The sequence below is a fragment of the Bos indicus genome, chromosome 6 (assembly GCF_029378745.1).
Source record: "Bos indicus isolate NIAB-ARS_2022 breed Sahiwal x Tharparkar chromosome 6, NIAB-ARS_B.indTharparkar_mat_pri_1.0, whole genome shotgun sequence".
Taxonomy (NCBI): domain Eukaryota; kingdom Metazoa; phylum Chordata; class Mammalia; order Artiodactyla; family Bovidae; genus Bos; species Bos indicus.
Window position 1 is genome coordinate 22123992 of NC_091765.1, and position 16068 is coordinate 22140059.

The 16068-nt window shown below is 40.5% G+C and overlaps 1 protein-coding gene across 1 annotated transcript in view; it reads left to right on the plus strand.

Moving 5' to 3' along the window:
* Nucleotides 1–2017: 2017 nt before the first annotated feature.
* Nucleotides 2018–16068, plus strand: part of TACR3 (tachykinin receptor 3) — a 92783-nt gene continuing 78732 nt past the window's right edge. Inside the window, exon 1 of the mRNA XM_019962360.2 lies at nt 2018–2927. Within this exon, the coding sequence (XP_019817919.1) occupies nt 2386–2927 (542 nt within the window). The 5' untranslated portion in view covers nt 2018–2385. The remainder of the gene's footprint in view (nt 2928–16068) is intronic.

Consider the following 16068-nt stretch of genomic DNA (forward strand, 5'->3'; position numbering starts at 1 on the left):
TCCAGTACTCTTGCCTGGAAAATCCCATGGGTGGCAGAATCTGGTAGGCTGCAGTTCTTGGGGTCGCTAAGAGTCAGACACGGCTGAGTGACTTCACTTTCACTTTTCATTTCATGCATTGGAGAAGGAAATGGCAACCCACTCCAGTGTTCTTGCCTGGAGAATCCCAGGGATGGGGGAGGCTGGTTGGCTTCCATCTATGGTATCACACAGAGTCGGACACGACTGAAGCAACTTAGCAGCAGCAGCAGCATGCATATTTTGATCAAATATTTAAAGTTATAATTACCAAACCACAACGTGGTCCATTTCATAATCTTGATAAATGGTGTGTGTCATATGAAAGAACTTTAAAAAAAATTCTTCCTTCATTTCATTAGGGAAGGAAGACTTTCATTTTAACTTAAGTAATTTCAAGATGGTAAATTGACAGAAGTAATTTGCCTTTCAAAAGAAAACAATTTAATTTAGAATTAATTAGCAGGAAGTGTGGAATCTGTTAACTTATGATTTATCACATGTTTTTCAGGTCTTTCTGGGAAAAAATAGAAAATAATAACCTTTGATAATTATCATTTTCAGCATGCATTTATTTTGAAGCAGTGCTGTGTCCATAGAATTATTATTAGGGTGCCTCAAATTTATTTCTATACACTAACTTTTTGTCATAAAAACTAAAAAAAAGAGAATATTATTCATCACTCTAAGTCCATATATGCAATAATTAGGGTTTTTAAGGAATAGATACTTACACCAAAGAATAGTGTTCACAAATCACAAGCTACGTTCTCTTGAAGCAAATCAAACTTGCTCTCCAATACATCTTACCTGAAAATGTTTTATGTAATGCATATTGTAACAAGAGAGAAGGGCACTAACATTTATTGAGGTCTCTCTCCTGCTTGGTATTGTTGAAAAGCTGTTATCATCCCCCTGTTTACCCTGAAATGTAGATTTTAAAAAATAATCTTCACTTTCAAGTAAAGAAATCAAGGCACAAAGAGTTCAAGTGGGGGAAAAAAGAGCTCAAGTAGGGGGGAAAAGATTTCAAGTGTTTTGGGGAGATTGCTAAAATACGTGTAGCCCTAAATCCCTTCCACAAGAGACTAATATAAAAGAGAGTCTTGGCTCTCCTGATAAATGGCTGGTGAGATCCACCTAAGCACAGACTCCAGCTCACACTCCACAGAACACTCCAGCTCACCTGCTGACAGCCAAAGTTCATTTGTCTCATTCTCATCAGTGTATCCACATGATCAGGCCCTAAAAGCCAAGGCTCCAAATGTTCAAAACACTATAGCCCTGTGTACTTATGTAGATTGTTCATAGGATACATTCATTGCTGAGAAATGGTGAAATTTAAGTCTTGTCCTTGTGTTTCAAGAAGACCTACATCTCAACATTTCTGATTTACCCTCAGTATGTTATGGCATTCCAAGCTGAGAGAATCCTCTGGGCCAAAGTCTCTCTCTGTCTGGGGGTTAGGAGAGAGGAGGGGACAAATTTCTGGTGACTGAGATTACAGGAAGAGAGGGAATGGGTGGATTTGGGAAGCGGGAAAAGCAACGGGATCTGAGAAGGGAAAACAGAAACACACAAGCAGAAATTTGAGTGAAATTCCAAAAGCCAGTGAACAAACGAGCGGTTCTCACAGTCCTCAGCTAACTGCACCCACAGGCGATCTTGCCAGAAAATCTTCTGGGACTTTGCCTATGCCTTAGGGGTGAATGGTTTAATTGGTTTAGAAAATAAGAGTCCACAATACAGCTGAAAGCAGGGACTTAAGCAAAATATCTTGAAGTTAAAAGACGAAAAACAATCTTGTCAAGATTTTAATTACATATAAGAAAGTGCAGCCCTTCCTTGAGCCTGTCAACCCGCCAAGCTCCAGCGAGTAGCGAATGAATGAAACCCAGAGGGCGGGGGTGGAGGAAAGGAGCGCAGTCGTCTTCCAAAAAGGGGTTGTCAGCTCCGCGGCCCCCACAACGTCACCGAAGCAGAGCCCTGTAAGAGACTATAAAGATCGCAGCGGCTCCTGAACCTCAGCGCTTCAGCTGGTGCCCCGGGAACTCCAGCAGGAGTGATTCCCGGAGGGTCTCCGCTGGCGCCAGTCCCTAACATCACTTTTTTCAGACTGTCTCATCCTTCTTGCCCGATAGATGCTCAAAGTCGCTTTTGGAGAAAGCGCCTCCTTTCTCCCCATCACCTACAGGGTCAAAGCATCCCTTAACTAGCAAGGGCTGTGGTACCTTCTCCACCTCGATTCGGGGCGGGGCTGAGGTCCGCTCAGCAGCGAAGCGACTGGGAGGCGGAGAAGAACTTCGCGGGAGACGGGCCGGGCTGACGGTGGGTGAGCGAGGGGACTCAGGTTGCACACCCATCGCTATGGCCTCTCTCCCCGTAGCCGCGAACTGGACGAACGGGGGAACGGCCGGCGCGGACATCGGGAACCTGAGTGCGCTCGAGCCTGGGGCAGCCGCGGGAAAGGCTGAGACTGAGTGGCTGCAACTGCTCGTCCAAGCCGGCAATCTTTCCGCTTCCTTCTCCCCGCTGGGTCTGGCTGCGGCCTCCCCTGCGCCTTCGCAGTCCCGGTCTAATATCACCAACCAGTTCGTGCAGCCGTCCTGGCGCATCGCGCTCTGGTCCCTCGCCTACGGCGTGGTGGTGGCCGTGGCCGTCTTCGGGAATCTCATCGTCATCTGGATCATCCTGGCCCACAAGCGCATGAGGACCGTCACCAACTACTTCCTCGTGAACTTGGCTTTCTCCGACGCCTCCATGGCCGCCTTCAACACCTTGGTCAACTTCATCTATGCGCTGCACAGCGAGTGGTACTTCGGCGCCAACTACTGTCGCTTCCAGAACTTCTTTCCTATCACAGCGGTGTTCGCCAGCATCTACTCTATGACAGCCATTTCGGTGGACAGGTGAGGAGAACACTGGGAGGAAGGAGGAGGAGGAGACAGACAGAGAAGCTGGGCAGTGGGATAAGGTTAAAAAGAAATGGATCTGATGAAAGGAAAGGGACTGGGTGAAAGTTCTTAAAGCAGGTCACTAACCTTGGTGGCTCAGAAAATAAACAATCTGCCTGCAATGCAGGAGACCCAGGTTCAATTCTTGGGTTGGGAAGATCCCCAGGAGAAGGAAATGGGAACCCATTTCAATATTCTTGCCTGGAAAATTCCATGGACAGAGGAGCCTGGAGGGCTACAGTCCTTGGGGTCACAGAGTCAGACACGATTGAGTGACTAACACTGATGATGATGAACCCATTTACAAATGGGTCCATCAATGGCTGAACTTGTTCTGTTTCTATGGCCTCCCCACTCCCACCCTAAACCCCTAATCCCCATTGAGGTCATCTAGATAGAATGAAGAAGGTGAATGAAAGAGATGGGAAAACCTGTCATTCCAAGTAGGACAAACTCAACTAAAAACACTTAACACTAGTACATTTTCTCAAATGGCTTCAAACAATTGCCACAAAAATTACGTGACCTTTAACTTGTACTTTGGAGGCTTCCTCCTCTCCGTTAGTCACTATTCTGTCAGAAAAATGAATGCTACCTGCCTCCTCTCTCTGGTTTGCTGATTCTTAGTGCCATCCATCCTGTGCCTGATCCTTGCCCCAAGGCCAGCACCGGTTTGGTCTCCCAGTTATGGAGGATCCAACAGAGGCAGTAAGCTCCCTCCAAATGATTGCTAGCAGCCAGCAGTTTCTCCAGTTCTCCAGGTTAGTTTTCACTTCCAGTAATCTGTGGAGACCCTGTGCCTGGAAGATGGTATCTGACTCTTTCAGATGATAGGCAAGAAAAAGCCCAAAGACTAAGTGGTTAGGAAATGAGGCATGCCACTTGATAACTGTTTAAAGATAATCTTTTAGAATGTTCCCCCATCTACTTTGGGAATCCCGAGATTCTTAAGCAATTGTAAGAAGCTGGAGAGACATCCAACATTTGTTCTCATAAACCAGTTTATGAAATTTCAGTGTGTGTTTGCTTCCTCATATTGAATATTATGGACAATGCAGACTGTGTTAAGACAATGGTAAATATCTACCTGTTACTAGTGAAAGTGAAAGGCACTTAATCAGGTTGGACTCTTAGAGACCCCATGGACTATACAGGCTATGGAATTCTCTGGGCCAGAATGCTGGAGTGGGTAGCCTTTCCCTTCTCCAGGGGATCTTCCCAACCCAGGGATTGAACCCAGGTCTCCCAAGTTGCAGGCAGATTCTTTACCAGCTGACCCACAAGGGAAGCCCAAGAATACTGGAGTGGGTAGCCTATCCCCTCTCCAGTGGATCTTCCCCACCCAGGAATTGAACCGGGGTCTCCTGCATTGCAAGCAGATTCTTTACCAACTGAGCTATCAGGGAAGCCCTGTTACTGATGGTTACACTTTAATTCAATAGTATGCTAAAAATGAACCACATTAGTGGCTTTTAGTCTCCATTTTGTGATTGGCAGTTTGCATGGGGTTGATGGGGGTAGGGGAGGTGAAGTGACTTTAATTTCAAGTATTAATGTTCTCATCCATGAAAAGGAAAGAATACTTTTTTCTATATTAACAAACTTGTTTGAAAATAAAATGTAGCTTAATATTAATTCTTACTACAGTAAGTCACCATTATGAAAAAAAATAAGAAAAAAAAAATGACTTTTTTCCATCAGTCCATCCTCTGTCTTTATTGTTTTGAAATTGAAGGTATTGAAGGCATAAAGCTTTAGAAACAATTTTCAAATGCCAGGCCCATGGGGTTAAATTGAAGGAGCAGTGGTTAGTTACCACTGACTAGGATATGTAAGCACAAAACCACATTTTTTTAAAGCCTCTGACACTGCCAGTCTTCTTTTCCCCTCTATGTCTAGTTTTCAAGTATCTCACTCCTTCATTTTTGTAGGCACAAAGGTGAGTACAAAGAAGAAACAAAGTCAGTTCCAAGTTGGAAAACAAGTGAAAGCACCTCTAATCTTGCTCCACTGATCTAGAAAGGAATGTTTTTTTGGTTTGGAATCTGTCTTTAGTTTTGTTATGGTTTGATTTATTCTTTGCTCTAATCTGGAGGAGATATGCATTAGCATATCAGGTTGTAAGATTCTCACAATGTTCTTAAAATGTTAATGATACATTATGAAATTTTATGAAAATTTAGTGTGTGAAGGCTGTGAGGGAAAAAAAAATTTAGTGTTTCAAGTATGTGAGGGGGAAAAAAGGTCATTTTCCCAGTTACTTTCTGCCAATATTTATGTAAAATCTGAAATAACACTGGAGTTATTCTAATTGATAATGTAATGCTATTTCATCACATTCACTGGTTTGAAATCAATGAATGTTTTACTACTTACACCTTACTATTTCCTTACTAGAAAACATTATTCAATTACCAAAACTACTCAAAATTAAGGATCATACAATTTGCAATAAAGTCTGAGGCATATTCAGTGCAATATGCTTGAAGAAATTTTAGTTTCCAATATAATTAATGCTTTATTGAAATAACCATAAAATTACATAAGCCCTAATTGGGTCTTAATTGGTAAAGGATTACATCATTTAAATTGTGATAGTAACACTTGGCTTATTGAATTGTGAGTGTTTTCTATTCCCATTTTTTTCTTAGATTATATTCCATTATAGGTTATTACAGGATATTGAGTATAATTTCCCATGTGCTTTGTTGTGCTAATTTTCTTCAGTCATGTTCGACTCTTTGGGAACCTATGGACTGTAGCCCACCAGGCTCCTCTGTCCATGGGATTCTCCAGGCAAGAAAACTAGAGTGGGTTGCCATGCTCTCCTCCAGGGGATCTTCCCAACCCAGGGATCAAACCCATGTCTCTTATGTCTCATGCATTGGCAGGTGGGTTCTTTACCACTAGTGCTACCTGGGAAGCCCCTCTATTCCCATTTAACATAAATTGAATTGCGTCTTCCCAGCCTAAATGAAAAATGTATTGAACTCACTGTGTCCCTCTCCATGTGTGTGCGCTCAGTTGTGTCTGACTCTTTGTGACCCCATGGACTGTATAGCCTGAAAGCTCCTCTGTCCATGGGATTTTCCAGGCAAGAATACTGGAGTGGGCTTCCAATTCCTACTCCAGGGGGTCTTCCCGACCCAGGCATCCAACCTGCATCTCTGTGTCTCCTGCATTGGCAGATGGATTCTTTACCACTAGCGCCACCTGGGAAGCCCTTGTGTCCGTCTGCCTAAATCAAAAAGATCTTCTGAGGTTTAAAACTACTTCAGCTTTGAGGCAGGCACTTATAGCTTCGCTTCAGCTGTAGCAAAATGCTTACAACCTCCTCTGACCTCAGAAATCTTAGACCTGAAAAGGATTGCAGATCCTCCCTAATAAACATTTGTATTTTACACATGGAAAACCTCAAACCAACAGTCCCACATTTTTAAATAAAAACACTGTGTTTTCCTTTAAATGTTTTGCACTCATTCTGCACTGGAAGAATTGCTTGACTTCTAACTTCACATTGTTAATGTAATTAATAATTCTACTAAAGATTTGAATGTGAGTTCACAGGTTCTGATCTTATCCTGAAACATCCTATGTATTTGCTTTGTTAGAAATTCTTGCAAATCTTATATATGTTCTATAGACCAAAACATCATCTTTAAGTTCTACACAGTTCCTTCTTGCCTATAAGGCTACTTCACCATCCTTACACACACACACACACACACACACACACACACAGTGGAATTAGTGCCAATGAAGAGTCACTGTTTCTCTCAACTATCCTTCCCAAATTTGGCATTTTGAAATGTAACATTTGAACACAACTTTTATCTGAAAGATGTTTGGCTCTCACAGGATCACGCAGTAGCGCTTCAAACCACTGCAGTCCACTCCAGGACCCCTACTGTTCTTAACCTCTACACTTTCTTATGACTCCTAACTAGTTGTGATAACTATAGGTTAATATTAAAATTTAGCACTTGTCTATGCTATCTATTTCACATGTATATATAAAACATCTCATATATTTACATGTTTTAATTGAGAATGCTAGAATTTTAAGATGTTAGAAAATTATTAATAGAACAGTTATTATCTTTTTAAGTATATGGTATACCACTTGATATATAGGGATATTAGAAAATATTTTCTTCCATTTTCTAAGCACATTTTCAAGTTAAGTTAGAAACTCTAGAAAAGTGTATTAGTATATGTGGTTTAGTCCCTAAGTCGTATCTGACTCTTGTGACCCCATGGACTGTAGCCCACCAGGCTCCTCTGTCCATGGGATTCTGCAGGCAAGAATACTGGAGTGGGTTGCCATTTCCTTCTCCAGGGGATCTTCCTGACCCAGGGATTGAACCTGGGTCTCCTGCTTTGCAGGCAGATTCTTTACCAACTGAGCTATGAGGGAAGCCCTTATTAATATACAGTAAAAGACAACAAAGGTCCGTCTAGTCAAGGCTATGGTTTTTCCAGTGGTCATGTATGGATATGAGAGTTGGACTGTGAAGAAAGCTGAGTGCCGAAGAATTGATGCTCTTGAACTGTGGTGTTGGAGAAGACTCCTGAGAGTCCCTTGGACTGCAAGGAGATCCAATCAGTCCATTCTAAAGGAGATCAGCCCTGGTTGTTCTTTGGGAGGAATGATGCTAAAGCTGAAACTCTGGTACTTTGGCCACATCATGTGAAGAGTTGACTCACTGGAAAAGACTCTGATGCTGGGAAGGATTGGGGGCAGGAGGAGAAGGGGACGACAGAGGATGAGATGCCTAGATGGCATCACCGACTCGATGGACATGAGTTTGAATGAACTCCGGGAGTTGGTGATGGACAGGGAGGCTTGGCGTGCTGCGATTCATGGGGTCGCAAAGAGTCGGACACGACTGAGCGACTGAACTGAACTGAAAGGACAATTTCAGAGCATAGAGTCCAGTATCAATTAAAATATTTAAAGACTTTTTTAAGTGACAGTCACTGTTTTTTTACCTGGTAACCTTAAGGATGTAATTTAATGTGTTTTATTTAATAGTCCCAAAGCCTTAACAAACACAGCAAAAAATTCTTTATATTTTTCAAACCCAGGGACACCTGACATAAATAATTATTAAAATAAATATTTAATCTAACTGAAATAATTTCTGTTTTATCCAAATACATTAAAATTTTACCTTGTATGCTATACTTTTTAAAATTTGCTTTTCATAGAGCTGTTATGCAAAGTATTCATAGAACCTTGATTTCTTTTGAAATTTATTGTGGACAGATAAAAATATATAATCATAAATCATGAGGCCTCAATCTGATAACAAATTATCTAAATGTACTGCAGTAAATTTTACCATTGCTTTAAATATTATGGCTATAAATACTTCAGTAGATTTTTTTAAATGCCTTTATCAGTCTTGTGCCTGACCAGCGTCTTCATTCTTCTCTACCTGGTGTCATGCTCAGTAGTTCAGTCGTGTCCGACTCTTCGATCTCATGGATTGTAGCCCTCCAGGCTCCTCTGTCCACAGGATTCTCCAGGCAAGAATGTTGGAGTGGCTTGCCCTTTCCTCCTTCAGGTTATCTTCCCCACCCAGGGACTGAACCCACATCTCCTGCGTCTCCTGCACTGGCAGGTGGGTTCTTTCCCATTCTGTACCACTGAGCCACCGGGCAAGCCCAGGCATATCCCAAAGCAAACTCAGTGAATGAAGCTGTAAAACCTCTATCTGATCACAATTTCCAGATGGTCTGATTTGTTGAATTGAAAAAACTGCCAGAAAGGATAAAATGCATTTCCTCCAAAAGTATCTTTTTACCTGAACTTTGGATATAGCTTAAGAATCAAATAATTCAAAGTTGTAACATATGGTAAAAGCTCTGTAAATCATTCTCATTCCAGTCCCCAATTTCTGATCCTAATCCGTCCTCTATACCAATCTTTTATTTAAATGTATTTTCCCCTGATTAATTATAACGAGTATACAGGCATAGTGAAAAAATTAAACATATATATTAGAAAGTTAAATTTATCCATAATTGTCCTACACCCCAAATATAGCCAATCTATGATCTTGACATTCACATTTTAACTCTCATTTGTCGTGATATATTTATCTCACATGTATGTATTTTATATATATATATATGTGTGTGTGTGTGTGTGTGTGTGTATATACAACTCTTGCATAGTACATTATCAGTTCAGTTCAGTTCAGTTCAGTTGCTCAGTCGTGTCCGACTCTTTGCAACCCCCCTGTCCATCACCAACTCCCGGAGTTCATTCAGACTCACGTCCATCGAGTCAGTGATGCCATCCAGCCATCTCATCCTCTGTCATCCCCTTCTCCTCCTGCCCCCAATCCCTCCCAGCGTCAGAGTCTTTTCCAGTGAGTCAACTCTTCACATGAGGTGGCCAAAGTACTGGAGTTTCAGCTTCAGCATCATTCCTTCCAAAGAAATCCCAGGGCTGATCTCCTTCAGAATGGACTGGTTGGATCTCCTTGCAGCCCAAGGGACTCTCAAGAGTCTTCTCCAACACCACAGTTCAGAAGCATCAATTCTTTGGTGCTCAGCTTTCTTCACAGTCCAACTCTCACATCCATACATGACCATAGGAAAAACCAAAGCCTTGACTAGACGGACCTTTGTTGACAAAGTACTGTCTCTGCTTTTGAATATGCTATCTAGGTTGGTCATAACTTTTCTTCCAAGAAGTAAGCATCTTTTAATTTCATGGCTGCAGTCACCATCTGCAGTGATTTTGGAGCCCAAAAAAATAAAGTCTGACACTGTTTCCACTGTTTCCCCATCTATTTCCCATGAAGTGATGGGACCGAATGCCATGATCTTCGTTTTCTGAATGTTGAGCTTTAAGCCAATTTTTTCACTCTCCACTTTCACTTTCATCAAGAGGCTTTTGAGTTCCTCTTCACTTTCTGCCATAAGGGTGGTGTCATCTGCATATCTGAGGTTATTGAGATTTCTCCTGGCAATCTTGATTCCAGCTTGTGTTTCTTCCAGCCCAGCGTTTCTCATGATGTACTCTGCATATAAGTTAAATAAGCAGGGTGACAATATACAGCCTTGACGCACTCCTTTTCCTATTTGAAACCAGTCTGTTGTTCCATGTCCAGTTCTAACTGTTGCTTCCTGACCTGCGTACAAATTTCTCAAGAGGCAGGTCAGGTGGTCTGGTATTCCCATCTCTTCCAGAATTTTCCACAGTTTATTGTGATCCACACAGTCAAAGGGTTTGGCATAGTCCATAAAGCAGAAATAGATGTTTTTCTGGAACTCTCTTGCTTTTTCGATGATCCAGCGGATGTTGGCAATTTGGTCTCTGGTTCCTCTGCCTTTTCTAAAACCAGCTTGAACATCTGGAAGTTCAAATTGCCAACATCCGCTGGATCATAGTACATTATACATATGCATAAATAAAGATACATTTTTAATTACTAAACTTAACTAAAATAGCATCACATTATTGTGTCATTTTAAATTTACCATTCACAGAGTTATCAAAATATATTTATTCTGTGCTTAGCCCTTACTGTGTCCTTACGTCTGTCATACCAGCTGGCACATGGTAAGCACACAATCCAGACTACTGAATAAAATAATCATAAAAGTAATCAAATAAAAATTAAAGTGATGAGATACAACCTTTTTCCATTAAAATTTACAGATATTGCTATATTGTAGTAAATATGACATTTTTACACATGCTTTTAGATTGAACCATATGTAACTGCCAATTTTTATAGCTTAAAATGTCATTATTTTATATGATTTAATCTAGTAGTTGGATATGTATTGTCAAATTGCAGGGGTGCAATTTTCCAACAGGTTCAAAAACATTTTTCAAATCAAAATTCATGTTGAAGCATTTAAAAATCAAATTTTACCTAGCAAATTAGAAATTACATTTGAATATAACATCAATTTTATCAAGTCTCTGAAGTGAAGTGAAGTTGCTCAGTCGTGTCCGACTCTTTGCGACCCCATGGACTGTAGCCCACCAGGCTCCTCCATTCATGGAATTTTCTAGGCAAGAGTACTGAAGTAGGTTGCCATTTCCTTCTCCAGGGGATCTTCCCCACCCAGGGATTGAATCCGGGTCTCCTGCATTGTGGGCAGATGCTTTACCATCTGAGCCACCAAGGAATCCCAATCAAGTCTCTAGGTACATATATATAAATGTGCTAACATTAACATACCCAACATTTTTTAGTCCATAACCTTTACTTATAAACCATTTCTTGCTAGTTATTTCAAAGACAACTAGTCTCCAGTATTTCAAAGAATCCCTAGAAAGGTCTGATAACAGTTTATCCGTAGTTTTCTTTAGCATTTCCATTCTCCCTACTCCGCTCTGGCCAGAGACAGAGAAAGAGACAAAAAAGGAAAAGCAATGTCAACACTTTGGTACAGAGCATAACAGTGTGTCGGGAATAAGCCATGCCCTTTCCTGGTGGCTGTTTTGGGCATATTGCAGCCAAACCTGCAAAAGTCTTAAGTTACAAACTACCCTCTGCCTGATATTTTTGTGATGTCTATTTGTGTTCCATATAGAATTCAGAGAAATTATCTTGTCCCTAAGCTTCGCTCCATTAACAATTTCTTAATGACCAGTGTTCCTTCATCTACTTGCAACTCTCTCTCCCTGGGGCTCAGCTCTAAAGCATATGTCCAGGATGAGGGATTGTCCTACTTCCCTATGCTTCATTGCTCTGAGAATAAACCATTCTAATTAAGGCTCGCTCACTGGTACATTAAATAAATGCTGCAAAACATACAACTGGGATTTGCAGCCCCACCACTTCAGGTCATACAGTCAGAATCTGAAAGGCATTTTAGACTTAACAGGATCTGAGGAATTGTTAGACAATAAATTTAACAGTCTGATATAATTCTATATGTACAATAAGGTAGATGTAGATTTGATTTGCTCTGAATGGTGAGATTTGGGGTAATTTTATTTTCTTTTATACTTTTCCTTTTCTAATTATCTACAACAAAATGTGCTTCTTTTACATGAAACAAAATACAGTAAAAAATTAAATAATAATTAAAGCCCTGGAGATGTATGTTGCTGATGGTTGCACAACAATGCGAATGTATCATTGAACTGTACACCTAGATATAGTTACCTAGTAAATTTTATGTTTGGTATATTTGACCACAATAAAATTTTTTAAATATTAAATAAGTAAACAATGTTTAAAAACCCAATAATGACTCTGAAAAAGTCAAGCCAAAGAGTTTGGACTCAAGAAGATAGTGACTTGATTAAACTTTGTATAGATATTTTATTGATAAATGTTTTATGGCAACATTTTTAACATACTTTCTAGGCTAACTTAGAAATCATGAAGACACTCTTGCAAGAGAGTACTGTTAATATTACAATGGATTAATTTGTAAATTGAAATTTTTTTCTCAGGAGTTATGTAAAGATATCACATCTGTGTGGAGTAATTTAGAAGACTACCTAAAGGCACAGGGATAAATTAGCTCAGTATTTCTACTATTCAGTCTGGTATATGACAAAGGTTTTTAAATATTTGCTCAAGTCCTTGATTTTGAGCTCGTATGAATTATCATCTATGAATTTCTTTACCTTCAAATCTGCCCAAGTGTCAAAGATTATTTATATTTTCCATACCTATAAGTAAGGAAAATATGTATCTGATTATATCACTAAGCAACAAAGGGCTCAGTTCTGTTCTGGAGCTGCTTTATTACTTGTTAGAGGGAATCAACTGTGTATATTTCTTCTCAATTCTGCTGTCAGCGATGTTACTTTGGTAGCCTGAAATCATAGTAGGAATATTTGCATCACAGAAATCTGCAAATGCTAGAAATCATGAATTTTGCTTTGTTCTGTTCATTTTTTCTTTAGAGAGCCTGTGGTTAAACATTTACCAGCACACAAATCACTATTCTTGTAGTCACTCACTCAGAAGGTATTTCTTAAGAACCTTGTAAGTATTAACACTGTGTAGAAAGAGGGCACACTGGGATAAACAAGAAGGACATGTCCCCTATTCTAATGAAACTGTGATTAACATCTCCACTTGAACCCCTTGGCTGTATTCCATAGTCCTAAATCCAACAATCTATTGGACTTCATCATTTGAATGTTTAATAATCATCTCAGAAGTCACGTGCTTCAAACTGAGTTCCCTACATTCCTCCAAAACTTACTCACCCTACAGTCTTGAGGTCAGAACTCTTGGAAGTATTCTCAGGTCATCTCTTCTTTCATACTCTGTGTCTAATCAATTAGCAAATCTAACCACTTTTACTTTAAATATATATATGGAATCTAATCACTCCTTAAGATGTCTACTGTTTCCTCCCTGCTGCTGCTGCTGCTGCTAAGTCGCTTCAGTCGTGTCCGACTCTGTGCGACCCCATAGACAGCAGCCAACCAGGGTCGGCCGTTCCTGGGATTCTCCAGGCAAGAACACTGGAGTGGGATGCCATTTCCTTCTCCAATGCATGAAAGTGAAAAGTGAAAGTGAAATCACTCAGTCGTGTCTGACCCCCCGCAACCCATGGACCTCAGCCCACCAGGCTCCCCCATCCATGGGATTTTCCAGGCAAGAGTACTGGAGTGGGGTGCCATTGTCCAAGTCAATCCTGTTTCTCACCTAAGAGTTTTCTCAGAGGATGAGATGGTTGGATGGCATCGCCAACTTGATGGACATGAGTTTGAGCAAGCTCTGGAAATTGGTGATAAACAGGGAAGCCTGGCCTGCTGCAGTCCACAGGATCGCAAAGAACTGGACACGACTGAGCGACTGAATTGAACTGAACAGTTTTTTCTATCCCTGCTCTTGTTTCCCTTTCTCAATGCAACTATCAAAGTGATCCTGTAATGAGTCAGATCATTTATCCCCTCTGCAAGTCCTCCAGTGGCTCCTCAGTTCTCAGGGTAGAAATCAAAGTCTTACAATGGTCTATAAGATTTTATAATAAGCAGTCCTTTGTTTCTCTCTGATCTTATCTCCTACTACTCACCATGTCACAGCTCTGCTCAACCATCTCTAGACTTCTCTGTTACATCAATATGCTAAGCATATTTCCACCTCAGAATCTTATACTCTTTGTGAAACACTTCCTCCAGACAGCCACATTGTTCATTACCTGTACTACTTTGGACCTTGAGCACTCTTGTTTTAATTGCTTTAAATTTTTCTTTGTCACATGTATCTGTATCACCTCCTAAAATACTATATAATCAGCTCATCTCTATGAAGTAAATGAATAATAGAGTCTATGGTAAGTATGAGAACACATAGCAGGGGAAAGCACTAGAAGGCGATGGCACCCCACTCCAGTACTCTTGCCTGGAGAATCCCATGGACGGAGGAGCCTGGTAGGCTGCAGTCCATGGGGTCGCTAAGAGTCGGACACGACTGAGCGACTTCACTTTCACTTTTCACTTTCATGCATTGGAGAAGGAAATGGAAACCCACTCCAGTGTTCTTGCCTGGAGAATTTCAGGGACGGCGGAGCCTGGTGGGCTGCGTCTGGTGGGGTCGCACAGAGTCAGACACGACTGAAGCGACTTAGCAGCAGCAGCTGCAGCAGAGCAGAAAAACACAGAAATGTAGAAGCACTTTTTTTCACATGGTGATCACCTTTATTTGCGAAACACTGATTTTTTTTTTAATTGGGGTATAATTGCTTTACAATGTACAACATAGTGAATTAGCTATATGTATACATATATTGGCTGCTTCTTGTTCCTTCCTTCCACCCCAACCCCATCCTGGCCATCATCAAAAAATCTACAAACAATAAATGCTGGAGAAGGTGTAGAGAAAATGAAACCCTCTTGCACTGTTGGTGGGAATGTAAATTGATACTGTCACTGTGGAGAACAGTATGGAGGTTCCTTAAAAAAATAAAAATAGAACTATCATATGGCCCAGCAATCCCAGTACTGGGAATATATCTAGATACATTTTTAAAGTTATTTTACAAAAGTATAGAAAATTTCTCCTAGTAAATTTGCTATGAGTAGTTACTATTTAAATAAAAATGAAACATTTAAAATAACTATACAGCTTAATATGTAACTATCATATTAAACTGAATTATCTATAAAGAAAAAGATTAGATTTTCAAATGAGCAAAGGGAACAATTCTGAAGAAATTAAAATACAAATGGAGTGTTTATTCTGCATAAGTACTCTTAATCACAATTCAGAATTCTTAGATGAATAAACTTAACTGAATTTAAAAGATGTCACAGTACCATATATCAGAGTACTGTAGTTATTTTTTGTTTTGTTTTGTTTTGTTTTTTTAATTTAATTTTATTTTTAAACTTTACAATATTGTATTAGTTTTGCCAAATATCGAAATGAATCTGCCACAGGTATACCCGCATTCCCCATCCTGAACCCTCCTCCCTCCTCCCTCCCCTACCCTCCCTCTGGGTCGTCCCAGTGCACCAGCCCCAAGCATCCAGTACCGAGCATCGAACCTGGACTGGCGACTCGTTTCATACGTGATATTATACATGTTTCAATGCTATTCTCCCAAATCTCCCCACCCTCTCCATCTCCCACAGAGTCCATAAGACTGATCTATGCATCGGTGTCTCTTTTGCAGTCTCGTACACAGGGTTATTGTTACCATCTTTCTAAATTCCATATATATGCATTAGTATACTGTATTGGTGTTTTTCTTTCTGGCTTACTTCACTCTGTATAATAGGTTCCAGTTTCATCCATCTCATTAGAACTGATTCTAATGTATTCTTTTTAATGGCTGAGTAATACTCCATTGTGTATATGTACCACAGCTTTCTTATCCATTCATCTGCTGATGGGCATCTAGGTTGCTTCCATGTCTTGGCTATTATAAACAGTGCTGCAATGAACATTGGGGTACACGTGTCTCTTTCAATTCTGGTTTCCTCAGTGTGTATGCCCAGCAGTGGGGTTGCTGGATCATAAGGCAGTTCTATTTCCAGTTTTTTAAGGAATCTCCACACTGTTCTCCATAGTGGCTGTACTAGTTTGCATTCCCACCAACAGTGTAAGAGAGTTCCTTTTTCTCCACACCCTCTCCAGCATTTATTGCT